This window comes from Rhinopithecus bieti, unplaced genomic scaffold (genome assembly GCF_001698545.2).
Source record: "Rhinopithecus bieti isolate Rb0 unplaced genomic scaffold, ASM169854v2 scaffold_31531, whole genome shotgun sequence".
Lineage (NCBI taxonomy): Eukaryota > Metazoa > Chordata > Mammalia > Primates > Cercopithecidae > Rhinopithecus > Rhinopithecus bieti.
Genome location: NW_016814088.1, coordinates 2,170,247 through 2,188,601, shown reverse-complemented (window position 1 = coordinate 2,188,601; position 18,355 = coordinate 2,170,247). Strand labels below are relative to the sequence as shown.

At 34.5% G+C, this 18,355-nt stretch overlaps 1 protein-coding gene across 1 annotated transcript in view; it reads left to right on the top strand.

Annotated features, from left to right (window-relative positions):
- The window catches only part of TFAP2D (transcription factor AP-2 delta), a 61,476-nt gene that overhangs the window by 25,871 nt on the left and 17,250 nt on the right, over positions 1-18,355 (top strand). Inside the window, exons 6-7 of the mRNA XM_017849596.1 lie at positions 7,469-7,610; positions 13,993-14,106. Of these exons, the coding sequence (XP_017705085.1) occupies positions 7,469-7,610; positions 13,993-14,106 (256 nt within the window). The remainder of the gene's footprint in view (positions 1-7,468; positions 7,611-13,992; positions 14,107-18,355) is intronic.

The following is an 18,355-nucleotide window of genomic DNA, read 5'->3' as shown; positions in this document are numbered from 1 at the left end:
GATCTCAGCTCACTGCAAGCTCCGCCTCCCGGGTTTACGCCATTCTCCTGCCTCAGCCTCCCGAGTAGCTGGGACTACAGGCGCCCGCCACCTCGCCCGGCTAGTTTTTGTATTTTTAGTAGAGACGGGGTTTCACCGTGTTAGCCAGGATGGTCTCGATCTCCTGACCTCGTGATCCGCCCGTCTCGGCCTCCCAAAGTGCTGGGATTACAGGCTTGAGCCACCGCGCCCGGCCGTGATGACTAACTTTTATTGGATAACATTGGAAGACTTGGAATTACCAATGTTCCATCTACAATAAATAATCGAGTTCAGAATTAAATCTTTCTAAGAATAAGGCAAAGAGTAATTTTATGTTTTGAATAATATAAGTTTAAATAAATAATACAAACAGATAGTTCAGGATTCAAAGTTACAGAAAAGTATTCAGTAAAATACTTCCTTTTCACTCTGTTCCCCATTCAGTTCCCCTCTCAGGAGAAAACAAATGTTATTAGTTGATCTTTTTTCTTCCAAGGATATATGTGTGTACCTCTTTTATTCATTTTTAAAACAAATTTTAGCATTCTGTAGACACTATTTTGCAATTAATTTTTTCACAGTTTATCTTTGTGTTCATTCCTTTTTTTTTCAGCGCTTACAAGTTGTTTGTTCTTTTAAACACTCGCAGTATTTCACTGAATGAATATATTGCAATTTATTTTACCAGTCCTCTTCTGAATATCATTTAGGTGTTTTCAGTCTTTGGCTACTACAAATAGTGCTTCAATGAAGAACTTCAAACTTATATAAATAGTTCCACAGATATGCAAGTACATATCTTCAATAAATGTCTAAGAATGGTGTTGCAGGGTCAAAAGATAATTTGCATTTATAGTTTTGATTGATTATTGGCAGATTCTTCTTAATAGTGGTTGCCAATTTATAATCCTATTAGCAATGAGGGTAGAAAGCATTGACATTATAGTACTTTCCTGTACTCTAAATTAAACAGGAGACTATCAATTTTTTTATCTTTGCTAGTTTGATTGACTAAAAAAAAAAAAACCTCTATTATGAAGGAGACTGAGAATATTCTTGGACTTTTATGAGCTTTCCTATTACTTATTTTGTATTTATGGAGTAATTTTTTGTACTTTTCTTATTTGTAAGTTTTCAGGAAAATTGGCTTATTACATCTTAGTATGTCTTTTATATGACATACTTTCATTTTTCAGTTGGCTGTTACGGGTTTTTGTTTATTTGTTTTGTTTATTGAGGTCTTTGCATGCAGAACTTTTTTACATTAATGTAATTATATTCTCATATTTTATTTCATGGCTTTTAGTTTCAATTGCAACACTGTAAAAGGCCTTTTTAATTCCAAGATCATAAAAAAACCATGTCATCTTCTAATTACTATGTGGTTTCATTTTTTTATGTTTAAATCTATGATCCACCTGGACTTTGTTTCATGGCTAAATGTATGCTATAGATTCAATTTTATTTGTTTTTTTTCCAGGTGGCCACTTTGTTGGCTTACCACTTTCTATTGATAATCTACCTTTTCCCGACTAACTTTAAGTGCAAGCTTCATCTTATATTAAATCCACCTATACAAATATGCTTTTCCAATAGGCTGAAGTCTTTCTTTCCCTAACAATGCTATCTCTACTTCTACCACCACATTTTCTCTTTTGTCTGTAGAGTTCATACCATATTAGCCAAATAAAGGAGGGCTCATCATGCAAGCACTCATCCAGACAGAGGCTCTTACAGTTTCATATTAACTCGCTAGTGGCTGCTTTCCCTTTTGTATAAGTCATAGAATCCTCATGTTTTTGGAAGATATACAGTTCATCCTCACCTAGTGCTTTTTCTTTATCTTACTACAGTGGTTTCTCAACTCTGGTTTGAGAGAATTACTTTAGGAGCATTCAAAAACTGCAGATGCCCTGGCACCAGAGATTAATTGATATGGGGTGAAACACATTTTGTAAAGCAAGTTTCTAGGTTACGGGAGTAGCAAGGGTTGAGAAAGCCTGCCTTCAAGTATAGTCTATTTTATTAAATGGGTCCACTGATAGAGGGATATACTCTACTTTTCTATTTTTCATAGGTTTTTTCTGTATATATTTAATTCTTTCTAACGAATCTCTTTTGCTCTAGTTCTTCCCTATATTCTTTGGAGGGGATTCTTCACAAGACTATTGTCATAATTAATATACTGTTAACATAATTTGAAAGCTTTTTCATTTAACAAATGTCTACTGAGTACCTATTGTGAATTAAATGCTGTGCTAAGTGCAGGATATTGAATGGGGAACGAAACTTTCACTTTGAAACATAAAGTGTTGGTGTTTGACAAAAGCGTCATCAAACTAGTGAAACTATTATGTTATAAGGCACCTATTCATGCCATAGATCGTATGATGTATAGAGCTGTAGAATGCATTCCTTTTCAAATAGTCTGGGAAATCTGTAAGTCAGGGCATCAGATATATTTACTTTGTCCTTCAGCTCCAGGTTTTGCTAAAGCTCGATATTATAAGAATTTACTTAATTCTCAAATTTACTTTCTAATAGATACTTCTTGGAATAATCTCATAGAACTGAAATGCGCTGTTTCCCTATACATGAAAATAAGATTCAAATCATAAGTACACAACTGGAGTTTAACACATACAAATTATTATTTTCATTTAGTAACGCTGGGTTTTGTAAGACTAAGTTAAAATAAATTGTTTTTAAGGCCATATTGTTAGAGTGACCGTTGATGAGAATTATCTGTTGAATAACAATATTAAGTACTGCTTAGTAAAAATTAGTGTTAAATATTAATTTTTTAGTTCTGTAAAGTAATTTTTAAAAAATACCATAATTTTAAAGACAGTTTTTTTTTGTTTTGTTTTTTATTTGTTTGTTTTGAGACATTGTCTCACTCTGTCGCCCAGGCTGGAGTGTAGTGGCACGATCTCAGCTCACTGCCACTTCCGGCTCCCGAGTTCAAGCAATTCTCTGCCTCAGCCTTCCGAGTAACTGGGATTGCAGGTGCCTGCCACCACACCCAGCTAATTTTTTTTTTTTTGTATTTTTAGTAGAGATGTGGTTTCACCATCTTGGCCAGGCTGATCTTGAACTGATCTCGTGATCCACCCGCCTTGGCCTCCCGAAGTGCTGGGATTACAGGCTTGAGCCACCACACCCAGTCTAAAGAAAGAAAAATTCTTAATGACTGTATAACAGATTGAAAGTCAGGTATATTTATTTTTATTGTTAAAATGCATTTAAACCTGCTTCTTATAAAACCCAGGATCTTGGCACAATGTGCAGTTTGTCCTTAAAAAACATTTTGCCATTAACTTTCTATTTCAGAGCAACACCAATGAATGTCACTTAAATTTTTCCTAATATTTCTTCCTAATTTTTTACTTTTGCTTTGGAGTGTGGAAAATGAATTCTCTAAAATCAAGAAGCAAATTTATCTTCTACATTCTTGCTATGTTCTGGAATTTATTTGTGCCTGCTTTTTAAGGGATATATTTAATACAAGTATTAAGTATCTGGTTCTGTTACTGTTGAAAAGTTGAATATCCTTCATGGTTTTCACTTTTTTAGAGGTGGGGTTATTACGTGGCACATAGAGCCTGAACCCTTGCTCTTGGAATACTTTTCTCCAAGCACCAATCTGATCCACCTGCACACCCACGTACCCTACTTCTTTTTTTAAACTTTTATTTTAAGTTCAGGGGTACAGACGCAGGTTTGTTACATAGGTTAACTTGTGTTGTGGGGGTTGCTGTGCCAATTATTTTATCACCCAGGTATTAAGGCTAGTACCAACTGGTTATTTTTCCTGATCTCTCTCCTCCCACTCTCCACCCTCGAAAAGGCCCCAGTATGTGTTGCTCCCCTCTATGTGTACATGTGTTCTCATCATTTAGCCTCCACTTATAAGTGAGAACATGTGGTATTTGGTTTTCTGTTCCTGTGCTAGTTTGCTAAGGATGCTGGCCTAAGACCTAAAGATGGAAATACCATTCTATCCTACTTCTAAAATATGTAATTCTTGAAATGACATGGAATAAAATGAAGGTATTTCAACTTTAGTGTGTTGCTTCAGTTGTATTAAATTAAAAAAAAAAAAAAAAGAAGAAGGTGGATGGCCAAGTGCTGCAATACATTGAAATAAAGGCATAGCTTAAAGTAGCTCTGAAATAAAAAAGAAAGGAAAGAAAAAAGGAACAAGGGTGCTCTACTTCTCTCCCAGAAGTGAGGTGACAGCAGCCATATTTGCTGTTCTGGGAATTGAAGGGAAAACGTCCTCAGGCTTTCCTAGATTGCTCTTTCCACCACAGGTTATTGAATTTCAGTTCATTGTTCATATAGACATCTTGTGCCACCACAGAGACAGAGGAGCTCATGGATTTTTTATTTTCCCAAATCAAACTCCTTACAGTCATGTTAATATGCTTTTCTGATTGTAAAATGTCTAGTTTTCTTAAACGTGTTGACTAAGCATCTGTTGTAAAGGACTTAACTATAGATTTGTCATTGTTTCTGAATACTATGTGTATTTTAATTAATGGATCCATTTATTCATTCATTTTTGGGCCCTCACACACAAAGCTTTTGTGGCATGATATACACATTTTAACTACATATCAGAGTGTCTCCACTTGCCACTTCTTTTGATGTAGCATTGCTATACATCCTGTAACAATGTTATATCACAAGCAAGAGAAAGCAGTAAACAGAACTGAGGGAAGGAAGAATCTGGCTGTCCGTGTAAATGTAAATAGCAGCTGTCCCACTCAAACTGTTTTTAAAAACCACACGGTGAGAGCTTTGCATAAAATGGGACAGATCTGCAAGAATCAGGTTTCAGCACAAAATTCAAGAGGTGTGCTGCCATCCTCTTGTTTGCCCTGTTTTACCTCTCCCACTATTGTGCAAACAGTAAAGCAAAAGGATTAGATGGATGGATGGATAGATGGATAGACAGATAGATAGACACAGATAGATAGATAGATAGATAGATAGATAGATAGATAGATAGATAGATAGATAGTCTCTGTTAAAATGTTATTTAAATATCTGTTTCGGTGTGAACAATAATGATGTGCAGCTATATTAATATATGTAACTCGACTTGCTGGACAAAGATGACACTATTGATGGTATTATACTGTTAGTTACAAGATACTTTTGAATCCTAAGGTCCACATGAGTTTATCCTCTGGTCAGGTGCTGTAGCATTATTTGATGGATCAAGCTTTAAAACATTTTTACTTCCAAATTTCAAACTTCTCAAATAATCTCCCTTCTATCATTTTTCAAGCAACAGTGAGTGTCCTGTATGGCAAAACAATGACTTTAAAACACACACACACATGCACTTTTGTGCCATTTCTTCTGCCAAATACTCACATATTTTCTTACCTTAAACCGTGACTTCATTAAACTAGCACTATTCAGATTAATATAGAGACCACTTCCATTTAGTTACATCATCTCTCTATTTAAAATAAAAGAAAAAACAAGATGTTTTTCACCATACAAATATTAAAATTGCAGCTAAAGACCTGCCATTGCTTATGTGAAATACGTGTGGGGAGGGGCATGATCAGAGTTTACAAAACATTAACTACACTAATATGTTTACTTATTGCAATACCTTTTATATTAAACTAGACTTTTTTGCTAAGGCCTAGAACAAGAGGTCTCACCTTGTGGGAATGAAAAAAATAGTATCTTTTTGTTTTGTTTTGTTTTGTTTGGAGACAGAGTCTTACTCTATCACCCAGACTGGAGTGCAGTAGTGTAATTATGGCTCACTACAGTCTCAACTTCATGGTGTCAAGCAATCCTCTGGCCTCAGACTCCTGAGTGGCTAGGGACTGCAGGCATGCACCACCACATCTGACTAATTTTTAAATTTTTGTAGAGATGATGGGGTCTTTCTATGTTACCCAGGCTGGTCTCGAACTCCTGGGCTCAAGGGATCCTCCTGCTTCTGCCTCCCAAATTGCTAGCATCTTTACTAAGGGTATTTTCATTGATATTAACTGTTCCCTTTTGTATATTTTGTATATCTATAAACTTTTCCTCCTTTTTCTTCATATTATCAACTATTTCATTTTTTCTTGGTACTTGTAATATAACATCTTATATTATATACTGTCACCATAATAACAACAAACATGACAAGATTATAGGTAATATTCATATAGGTTCAATAAAAAGTATGAAGTACAACTAAGATACTTGTTGTTGTTGCTACTATTATTGTTATGACTGTCATTTTCCTAGAGACAGGCAATCTTTGGTACTCTTTTATATTCCCCATTACTCCTACCTAGCACTGTGCCTTGAATAAAGTAGGTAAGTAGATGCTTAGTATTAACAGATATACAGTAAAAACTTGATTTTATTTTTTACTTCTAGGTTCAGGGGTGCATGTGCAGGTTTGTAATATAGGTAAACTGTGTCATGGGGGTTTGGTGTACAGATTATTTCATCACCCAGGTAATAAGCATACTACCCAATAGGTATTTTTTCTGATTCTTTCGCTCCTCCCACTTTTTACCCCCAAGTAGGTCCCAGTGTCTGTTGTTTCTCTCTTTGTGTCCATCTGTTCTCATTGTTAAGTTCCCACTTATGAGTAAGAACATGCAGTATTTGGTTTTCTGTCCCTGTGGTAGTTTACTTAGGATAATAGCCTTCAGCTACTCTTGCAAAGAACATGATCTCATTCTTGTTTGTGGCTGCATTGTATTCCATGGTATATATGTACTACATTTTGTTTAGAAAACTTGATTTTTTTTAAAAAAAATTTAGTGGTCAGGTAAGATTTGCCCTGACTGAGCTTTAAAAATACCATTGTTTTCCAGATTGGTTTTCATCACTTAATTTTACTTTGCTGGGAAGCCATTTTACCCCACTTCCTAAAATTTACTTGAGTTTAGGATTTTGTGAGAGAACAAAGTTATTCATGATTTTCCAAAGTTCTTCAACTTCCTTGAAAAGTTATCTGGACACTCTGTAGGTATTTTAATAGGTCTCATGGAAAAGACATCTGAATAGTTTAGACACACTAAGAATAGGTTGTAGGTTCAGCAGGCACAAAATGACTTGTCCATGGGACCATTTCCCTTGGGAATCATGTGTGAAACCTGGGAAGTCAGTCTGGTCTAATGACCAGAACCATGAGGGGAGTCAACCCTTCTGGATTGTGTTTCTGTTTTGTTCCCCTCAATTTTCCACCTATCCCTGCCTGCTAAATCACTTCTCTGTTCCTCGATTTCCCCTCATTCTTCCTCATTACCTCCCCTCTTCCCCCCCAAAAGGTCTTTTTTCCTGAATGGTTTAAGTAGGAAAAATGATTTGTCTGACCACAGCCAGGAGTGAGGCTTGAGCAAAATGCAAGACACTACTGTTATTAAGGTTGAATGCTGGTGAGAAACTCACTTGTGTTATCTGCCAACAGGGGAGGCTTTGCACTTGGCTCGGGATTTTGGCTACACTTGTGAAACAGAGTTTCCAGCCAAAGCAGTAGGAGAACATCTTGCCAGACAACATATGGAACAGAAAGAACAGACAGCAAGAAAAAAGATGATCCTGGCGACCAAGTAAGCAGAACAGGGAAACCTCTGTGTGCTTTCGTCTTCAGTCTTTGTTTTTTTTTTTGTTGTTGTTGTTTTTTTTTTTTTTTTTTTTTTTTTTTTTTTTTTTTTTTTTTTTTTTTTTTTTTTCCCAAATTTTTTTTTTTTTTAATTTTTTTTTCATTTTCTTTGAAATGAGGAAAACAAGTCTGGAAGGCACCCATTTTCTAAAACAAGGAAGGTCTCACATACCAGCAGCTAAATACATTAAACAAGGACTTTCCCCCCTTTGGTACCCAGGCAAGGTTTACAAACTGCCCTTGATTAGTGATAAGGCTGTCACTGAAACTGATGAAAATTCTTGGAAGACCTCTCCAGAATATGCAGAAATCCTTTGGAGAAAAACATGTTTAGGAAATGTAGATCCCAGGCAAATATGCCTTTGGTTGCTGTGTAATTTGGTCTAAGGCACTCATTTTGCCTTAATAATGAGGGTAAAGCTCTCAAAACACCATAAATGTTTGGGGAATGTGACAGAAGATGAGGTCACAGATTGGTGAGAGGTACCAGGGAGACCTCTGGGACCAAGGATCACCATGAGTGCCCCCATCCTGTCTTGTGTATGAGTAAACAAATCATCCTTGTACTGCCTCATAGTGTTATTGTCTTTTTTTTTTTTAAAGGTATAATATATTTCAAAGCTTCTGGAAATTGTAAAATGCCTAATTAAAATGCAAACTAAAATAATGAGGAAAATGATACAGACAAATTTGACAATACAACAGAAAAGGGGGAAGCTTGCATGAGATGACTTAAATTCCCTGACACTTGAAAGTTCTTCGATAATTAGTGGGAATACTACTATTTATTGTGTAAAAATCCAACAGAACCGCAGGTAGCACTGCAGGTTATGTTCAAAAGTTTTAGAGGAAAATCCTTCTGGTAGTAACTAATTCTTGTTATCCTCTCTTTATTGGAATAAGTTATTGCTACATATAGGCCATTAAGAATCTTAAATAATTTTTAATTCTATATTAAGATTTTAGAACTGATAGTTTCAGCTGGTTAATAACTGTCATTCATGAATTAATTTTTTATTCAGGGAAAAGTATTTCGTTTTTTTTTTTTTGTTTGTTTTTTGAGACAGGGTCTCACTCTGTTGCCCAGGCTAGAGTACAGTGGTGCGATCATGGCTCACTGTAGTCTCACCCTCCCCAGGTTCATGTGATCCTCCCACCTCAGCCTCCTGAGTAGCTGAGACTACATGCATGAGCCAGCACGCCCCCCTGTTTTTTATATTTTTTGTAAAGATACATTTTTGCCATATTGCCCAGGCTGGTCTCAGACTCCTGGGTTCAAGCAATCTGCACTCCTTGGCCTCCCAAAGGGCTAGGATTACAAGCATGAGTCACTATGCCCAGCCTTAGTGAAAACTTTTTAAGAGAAAATCTAGGGCAGAGTATTAAAAACATTACTTCTTAGAAACTGATAAAAAGTAGTTATTTAATGCCTTTACAACATACTGGCTAAAATTTAAATTGGCTCAAAATGCATAAAACCAAAACTAAATATTCTATTTTCTACCAGCTTCTTATGTAACACAGGTCTTTTTACAAATTTAAGGAGTACATGGGATACTTACCATCTCACAGGTTTGTCTAAGACACTTGAATCCCTTAATTGAAGTTTACACACTGCTGTGGCTGGCACTGTTTGGACTTAGGACTCTATTTATCTATTGCTGTTCTGAAAGTACTAGATTATCTCATCTTGTCCCAAAGAGAAGAAAAGCAAAAGTTGGTGGCAGAAGGAATAGAGCAAAAAAGCAAAACAAGATTAAGGGGAAAGGAATAGCAGAAAGACAGAATGAAGACCAAGAGACAGAGAAAGAAAATTATAAGGCAGGTATGAAAGTTGGGCTTAAAATCTGGGAGTAAATTTTGTGATGTGGAAGCCCCTGAAAACTTGCTAGTAGGAAGACCTAAATCTGAACCTTTTGCATAGTGTGTCTTCTGGGAGTCTTTACCTCTACTGTGGACTCCTTTTCTTTTCCAAATAACTTCTTGACTAAATTTTTTTTTCCCAAATAATTTCAGTCATGTTTCAGTTTCTCAGAAGGAGCTGAAAGCACATGTAGTTAGTTTGAATCCTTTACATTACCGTAGGAGAAAGATAAAGACTTGTTACAGAGCAAGATAATTATACAGTACTAGAATTTAGGTAATATCTCCCAGGTGTTTCCATAGCATATCAACCTAGCTGGCAGAATCATGCACATTTACCAATGCACGTATCCATGTGAATTTTACTGTTGTCCCAAAATACAAATTTCCAAGAGAAACACCTTCATTTTTTCTACCTCAAAATGACTTGGTTGTGGTTTTATCACGTGTATTCAAAGACTTTCACTCCTTAATCCAGAGAAACACTTCTTCCTGTGCTCCTTGCCCCAGGAATGGTTTTGGAAGTATTCACCACTACCATCATTGACACAATAAATAACAATTCCTATTTTCTTAGAGATTCCCATCATTCTATTGAAGTCTGTGGTAGCCTCTGAGTACATTCAAATTGGCACTGAGATTTTGTTTTAATAGAAGTAATGCTAGAAGAATTTGAGGGAAATAAGAGAAATGCATTCATATTTGTCAAAATTTTACTGAGACATCTATTTTCGAGTAGCGTATTTGACTAGGTAGTAGTATTTTCCTTTTACCTGGGATCTAAGTAACATATATTATTTTAGGTGATATTTTGAACTTTGATTTCATAAAACATTGTGAGAACATGTAATTTTCTTTTATCTGTCTGCTTATAGCTGCACAATTTGCAGACCATTGAATGTCAAGCAAGAATTCCACTCATTTCAATTAACTTATTTTACAGAGAGTAAATAGGCATAAACATCTGAAAATTATAATACAGCTTATAATTTTTTATTTTTGTTATTTATATGCATCCTATCTTCTTATTGGACTATGTGAAATAAAAATTAGAGAATCAGAGACTGCAGTCATAGCAAACATATGTAATATAACCAGTAATCACTATAACTAGATAAACTAGGGGATGTGTAGAAATAATACCTGTTTTGTGCAACATATGAATGGACCCAATGTGTTCTGAGAAGTTTCTAATTTTACACCAATGGTAAAGCATTGGATATTTTCGTCAATTAAAATGGTAAAAGTTAATATTGACTAGCCTATTATGGATATTCATTACATCCTGGTCAGTTCACCTTTATTCATAAGACTTGAACAACTGTATAAAAAATATACATGAAATCTAAAATTTATTGAATGAGAGATCCAGTTGCTAATCTGCATTGTCAGATTGGCCTACATATTTCTTTTTTACCTCCATGAATTACAGATTCAGTTGTCTTTAAGTATATTGCCAAGTATACAATTGTGTAAAGAGTCTATTAATTAAGTGTCATTAGTCTTCGAATTCCTCTTTATTTCCAGTGTTTTGCTGATTAAATATTTGGTGTAATTTAGACATTTACTTAGGTGAAAGAATATAAACTGAAACATTTTTTGAATTCTAAAAATGAACCAGACAAAACATGTGTTTAGTTGGTTAATAGAAAACATATTTAAACTTTTTCATTGAATTTAGAACTAAATATGTCTAACATTTGATTTGCATTAAGGTAAAGCAGAATAGTTAACAACTTTTAGTGTTACCATAATATTAATCATCTAAAGGTGAAATAGAGAACGTGGATTTCAGACATCAGCTAAAAACTTACGTCCTTAAGGACAATGATGTAAGTGATAAAGTTAGAATGTATGATTCACTGAAGATCATTTTGTGTTACATAATTCATAATACGACATTTTGTCTTGAGATGTAAGATTGTTTCTTTTTGTAGATTTATAAATAAAAATTTAAATAAGAATGAAAGTGGTCATAAAATCATAATTCTGTAAGTGCCATAATGAGATGATGATGATAATTGCCTAGGGGGAATCTACAGGATTGTCATCTGTTTTCAAGTCTAAACTTGAAAGTGAGTGAGTTAAGCTGTAGAATTAAATATAAAAGGGAGAGAGTTCTAATATTACTCCTGGTAGAGCTTCATGTGTGAATTATTTAGCATGAGTTAAATTTTCCACCGCTTTAGCTTTTGTAATTTCTTCATCAATTTTTATTATAACTTGCTGTATTATTTATACAGGAACAAAGTTGATTTGTCAACTTAAAAGTTTATTCCATTATCCAATTAATTCTGATATTATGCCATAATAACTAAAGCAATGTTTCAATCTTTGTGTTAATGTTTTAAAATTTATTTTAATCTGATAGAAAAACTAAAACTAAAAGACTGCTAAAACAGGCCGGGCAAGCCTGTAATCCCAGCACTTATGGGAGGCCGAGACGGGCGGATCACGAGGGTCAGGAGATCGAGACCATCCTGGCTAACACGGTAAACCCCGTCTCTACTAAAAAATACAAAAAAACGAGCCTTGGGCGAGGTGCGGGCGTCTGTAGTCCCAGCTTACTCCGGAGGCTGAGGGCCGGAGAAGGCGTAAACCCGGGGGGTGGAAGCTTGCAGTGAGCTGAGATCCCCGCCACTGCACTCCAGCCTGGGCGACAGAGCTAGACTCCGTCTCAAAAAAAAAAAAAAAAAAAAAAAAAAAAAGACTGCTAAAACAAAAGTCTAAAACAACACCCAATCTTTCTTTGTAAGAATGGATCATAATGATGACCTACCATACAGTAATTTGTAAATGATGGCATGAGGCTAAATTTAAAATTTTAGTTAGAAATTTCAATAAACAAAGACAACAAATCTATATTAAATAACACAAAGCACAAAAGATGATGATATACTCCTCAAAATGGCACCAAACACTTAGATTAAGTTGCATTCATTGATTAAAATATGGGCAATACACCTGAAAATGGGTATATTTCATAAAGCAACTGAGTCTCACAACAAAAAATGTGAGGAGTTCAAAAGAAACCTTCTCAATGAAAGTAGAAACACACAGTTGTTAAAAAGCATGTATTCAGATACTGTATCTCAGAGATCCAACTGGTCCTTTAGGAAGGGGATGTGGAGTATCTTATTTCATTGAAGCAAATAAGGACTTTTTTTCCTTTTTCTGACTCTTTTTATACTTTCACCTGTGTTCTGCAAACACGAATAAGGCAATTCTGTGAAATGACACAATATTTGAACACTGGCATTAAACCAGACCTTCATTGTTCATTTAAAATATCATAAGCGATCCTTGATGGAATTCAATAAATTTTAGATACCTGATTAAGAAGTCTCCACTGATTTTGACTCAGTGATCAGTTATTTGTACTTCAAGATATTTTGTCACTTTTTGGTAGTCATTTGTTAATGACACAAATGGCTTGCAGCAGAATAATGGCCGAGTCCATATTCACTTGAAATAATTTGACCCTTCTATACCTGTCTTTTGTTACATTGATGGTCAAAGTCGGGACTACAATATTATACTTTGGGACTGCCCATTGTAAAAACAGATAAAAAACCTAATTACTATCATATTATCCCTTGATTACGGAGTCACCTCACTTTAGATGATGGATGCTTTTAAGCAATTCCTTGGCAATCCTTTACTTTTCAGAGACTGGACTAATTTAGTGTTTTGTTGTTAAAAAACAAAACAAAAACAAAATCTCTTTGTATAGTGTATTCTGCTTCTTTAGAATTATATCATTTGCACTGCACATCACAAGGGCTCTATTGTTACATGCTAATACTGTAATTAAACTGAAACCAATGACCTAAAACCATAACCACTTAAAGCAAAAAAATGCAGCAGAAAAGTTACCTTGAGGGTACTTTTTGCAAGAAATTAGCTTACATGGAACATAATACAACCATTTCTGTGAGGCTAGTGAACTAAATTACTGGTGATTATCTGCTTCAAATATTAACATATAAAGTTAGCTCATAAGAATATGAATTCTAATGCAATCTTGGGAAAAAAAGGATTTTCCGAAGTCTGTTTGAATCATGGCTCTGAAGTAAGATTATAACTTTAATTAAATTTGTTTACAGATATGATGTCTAAAAAAATCACATTTCAATTAAAAAGATCATCGTGATCATTTCATATGGGGTTTCCCTTATCCTGAGGTTAATTTATGAATAGTCATCTTAAAAATGAACATTGGCCTTATCAGTGCTCGTGGATTGTTATTTGTTTGAAATGTTGTATGATTATCCTACAGCTGTTAAGAGCAAAGTCACCATTGTGAACCTCAACTGTATGCTATGAATGGAACTTTTGAGGTTGCTTTATGAAATGTTATCTAGACTGCTTTTAAAAGAGAGAACAAGTCTTTGGTTAAATATCATGGGATGAAATTAAAGCCCAATTTCAAAAGTTCAATTTTAAATTTGATTCTTTTATTTTAGACAAATCTGTAAAGAATTCCAAGACCTCTTGAGCCAAGATAGATCACCGCTGGGATCCTCCAGACCCACTCCAATTCTAGACCTTGACATCCAGAGACATTTAACACATTTCAGGTAAGACTGGTTTTCCAGATTGCTCAAATTCTTTACTAACCCAGACTCTTGTATTCCTATCACAGTTCTATCTAGAGATATCACTTATATATTTATACGGTGACTGTCCTAGTCCTTTCAGATGGATTATAGCAAAATACCTTAGACTGGGTAATTTATAAACAATAGAAATATATTTTTTACTGTTCTGAGGGCTGGGAAGTCAGAGATTAAGGTGCCAGCAGAGTTAGTTAGATAAAGGCTTGCTCTTTGCTTCAGAGATGGCACCGTCTCAATTTTCTCCCACATGATGAAAGGGCCAAATAAGATCCCTTGGGCTCTTTTATAAGGGCACTAATCCTATTCATGAGGGTTCTGCCCTCATAAGCTAATCACCTCCTAAAGACTCTATTTAACACTATTGCATTGGGGATTAGGTTTCAATATATGAATTTGGAGTGGGGTAAAGGGGACACACATATTCAGACCATAGCAGTGATTGACTGAACTTTTTGAAATTCCAAGCTTATAAAATCAAATTGAGAGAATAACAATGCATGAAGCATTTTAAATTGGAAAATTTTATATCTTTATGCATTGTTAGGAAATCATTACTTTATAAAAGTGAACAGTATTATTTCAAATAATACTTAGCATTTTTGGATGAGGGCTCTGAAATCTTTTCAGTCGTTCTTTATCTTGGTGACACAAATTGTTTGATGGAAAGATGCCATGACAGAAGTTAACAGGATATCACTAACTGGTTTTCCAGAACTATGATAAAAATTTCTATGCAATTAGAAACTGCAAATGGTTCTTAAGTTAGACCACACAAGAGCATGAAGTGTATTATTGGAAGCATATTTTAAATTTCATTTTCTGATGTGTTTTGGGAATGAAGAAAATATTTTTCATCTGGTTGGTTTATGCCCCAGATGGAATGTGAGAAAGAACATGGTAATTACTCAGGTACCTTACATTTTTAAAACTCTAGAATTTTAATGCCTACATGATAGGCATATTGTATCCTTTCTTAGTTATTATCATTTAGTTAAACAATGGTTAAGGAAAGACTAATACACATTAAATATTAACGTTATTTCAATACCTGTCAAAAATTGTAAAGCTGTTGAGGAGGGCGCTTCATTATATAAAATAACAAGTGTTTAAATAAGTTGAAATTTAGGCTGCAACATCAGAGACAGTTAAATAGAATATTCTATTTTACAATATGTCACAAGTTTCCTCAAGATGTAATAGACACACATCTCTGAAGACTCAACTTAGGATTTATCTTCCAAAAATGCACAAAATGTAGGATATATTTCACAGGACTTCTCTCCTATCACTCAGTTGAGCTAGTGATAGGAAGTGTAATAAAATTGTGGGAAAATAAAATGCCCAGATGATATGAGCAAAAGGTTTTGGAGTCAAAACCTTTTCAAATCCTTGTGTCTGTGAACCTTTATGTATGTGAGCTGGGTTGTTTAGGGTAACTCACCCACTCATTCCATACCTTTATTTCTTCAGCTTTAAATAGGATAAGAACCCCTCTATTATATGGCCATAGGTGAGCTAAAATGAGATAAAGAATATGAAGTAGGCGTTCAGTAAATGATGTTTCATTTATCTTCACCACCGATCCAAGTTTAAATTTGTTTCTAGCATTATGTCTATACAAATATCTCTCATATATTTGTTTGTGTGCACAATAAAGGGATTTATAATTTTTACAAAAGATCAACTCAGAACTTAATTTTCATTGAGGTTTGATTCTGGATTTAAAGAAGTGTGTTAAATTACAATTTTACTTCGAGAAGGAGCATACTATTAAAGTACAGAGAAATGAGACTCTGACATGTATGCTAGATTATTTCCAATTACAGATGCTGAGGCCTTCATCAGATAGTAAGCCATTCTTTTTATGCTCAAAACAAAATAGAGCACTGGTCGAACATCAGCTAGAGTGTGAAATAAATAGGCAAAACATTTGTCTTCTTAGCATAGGCACAACTTGCTGATTTGTCAATACATTAGTCAGCTGCCAACTTAGTGCCACAGAACTCTTTAGAGAAAACCGACTCGAAAATGTGAGCTGCACATTTTCTTTGTGGGTTTTATAAGCTCTTATTTACCTCCCTGTACAGAATATGGGAACAAGCTGGTGTTACTCAGAGTGCAGCTAACTATATGGTAAACGGCTACCCTCACCCCTAGTGAAAAGAAAGTGAGGTTTTATTGGGGGTATAAAACTCTCAAGATTGTATGTTGCTTCAGTTTCTTAATCACAATTTCAAGCATAACCGTATCTTAAAACTTTCTAACACTACATATTTACTTACGATAGTATCATCTATAACATGTTGGTATTATTTATATATTGAATATTTTGAATATTTGAAAATTATGATTTCCTATTTATTATGCTTTTAAATGTTTGCCAGAATTTTATTTTCTTTAATTATAGTCAAAATTATTTATTTAGATAAAATCTTCTGATTTCATAACAAAAGTAGTAGGATGATACAAATCACATAACCAAAGATTTCTTTATGGCAAATTTCCTACTATGTCTTTTTCTTAAACTGTGATTAAAAATACATAACAGAAAATTTATCATCTTAACCATTTCTAACCAATTCAGTAGTGTCAAACATATTTTCATTGTTGTATTACCCATCTCCAGAACTTTTTTATTTTGTAAAACTGCCTCTGTACCCATTAAACAACTTCCCATCTTCTCCTCTCCCCAGCCTCTGTCAACTACCATTCTATTTTGTGTTTCTGTGGATTTAACTACCCTAGACATCTCATATAAGAGGAATCATATAGTATTTGCCTTTTTGCAACTGACTTATTTCACTTAGCATAAGGTCTTCCAGGTTCATTCATGTCGTAGCATGTGCCAAAATTTTCTTCCTTTTAAGGATGCACAACATTTCTGTTTGTGTGTGTGTGTGTAAGTGTGTATGTGCCTATATATGCCACATTTTGTTTATCCATTCATTCATTGATGGCAATTAGGTTGCTTCCACTTCTTGACTATCATGACTAGTGCTGCCAAGAACATGGGTGTGAAAATGCCTCTTCAAAGTCCTGCTTTCAGTTCTTTTGGATACACACCCAGAAGGGAAATTGCTGGATGATATGGAAATTTTATTTGTCATTTTTTGAGGACCTATTCTACCATTTTCCATAGCTGCTACATCACTTTACATTTTCACAGATAATGTACAAGGTTTCTATTTCTCCATCTCTTCACCAAATAGTAGCCATCCTCATGGGTGTGAGGTGATATTTCATTGTTGATTTGCATTTCTCTAATGATTAGTGATGTTGAGCATCTTTTCATATACTTGTTAGCCATTTCTATATCATCTTTGAAGAAATGTTTAAGTCCTTTGCCTACTTTTTGACCAGGTTTTTTTTTTTTTTTTTTTTTTTTATTAAGCTAGAGGTTTTTATATATTCTAGATAGTAACCTCTTCTTAGATGTATAATTTGCAAATACTTTTTTCGTTCTGTACATTTCTTTGTTAATCTGTTGATTGTGTCTCTGGTACATAGTTTTAAATTTTGATGTAGTTTAATTCGTTTATTTTTACCTTTGTTGCCTGTGCTCTTCGTGTCAAATCCAGGAAATCTTTGTCGAATACAATGCAGTAAAGCTTTCCTGTATTTTTTCTTCTAACAGTTTTACAGTTGTATGTCTTGTTTCGGTCTTTGATTCATTTTGAGTTAATTTTTGTTTATGTTGTAAGGTAAGGGTCCAACTTCATTCTTTTGCATGTCTTAAATTTTATCATTTTAAACAAAAGATACATGATTGGCATTTCCAATTGAAACCCAAAGTGGAGGTTCCTGATGTAGACTGAATTTAAATGTGTGTAATTTCTTTACTGCACATTTATTTTAAAAGGCATCAACAGAATATGTTAACAATAGGATAGCAAAAGTCAGCTTGTTGCTTAGCCTTGAAATAGACTCTGCACTTTACAAGTGTATTTGTTAAACTTGGCTTTATATCAGAATTGCTCTTGAAACTAAAAAAAACCTCAAGGATTGGAGGACTTATTTAATATTTAAAGATTTGATTCAGTAGTTCTAGGGCTGGACTCAGGTATCTATGTTATTTTTAAAACTCTGAAGTTGATTCTGATTGTTAGGCAGGTTTAAGAACCACAGTTCTAGGATATTCTGTAACTATAAGCTCTTTTTCCCCCTTTGGGAGAAGAAAAACTCCAGTTCACTTTTAAAGTGTCACTGAGAA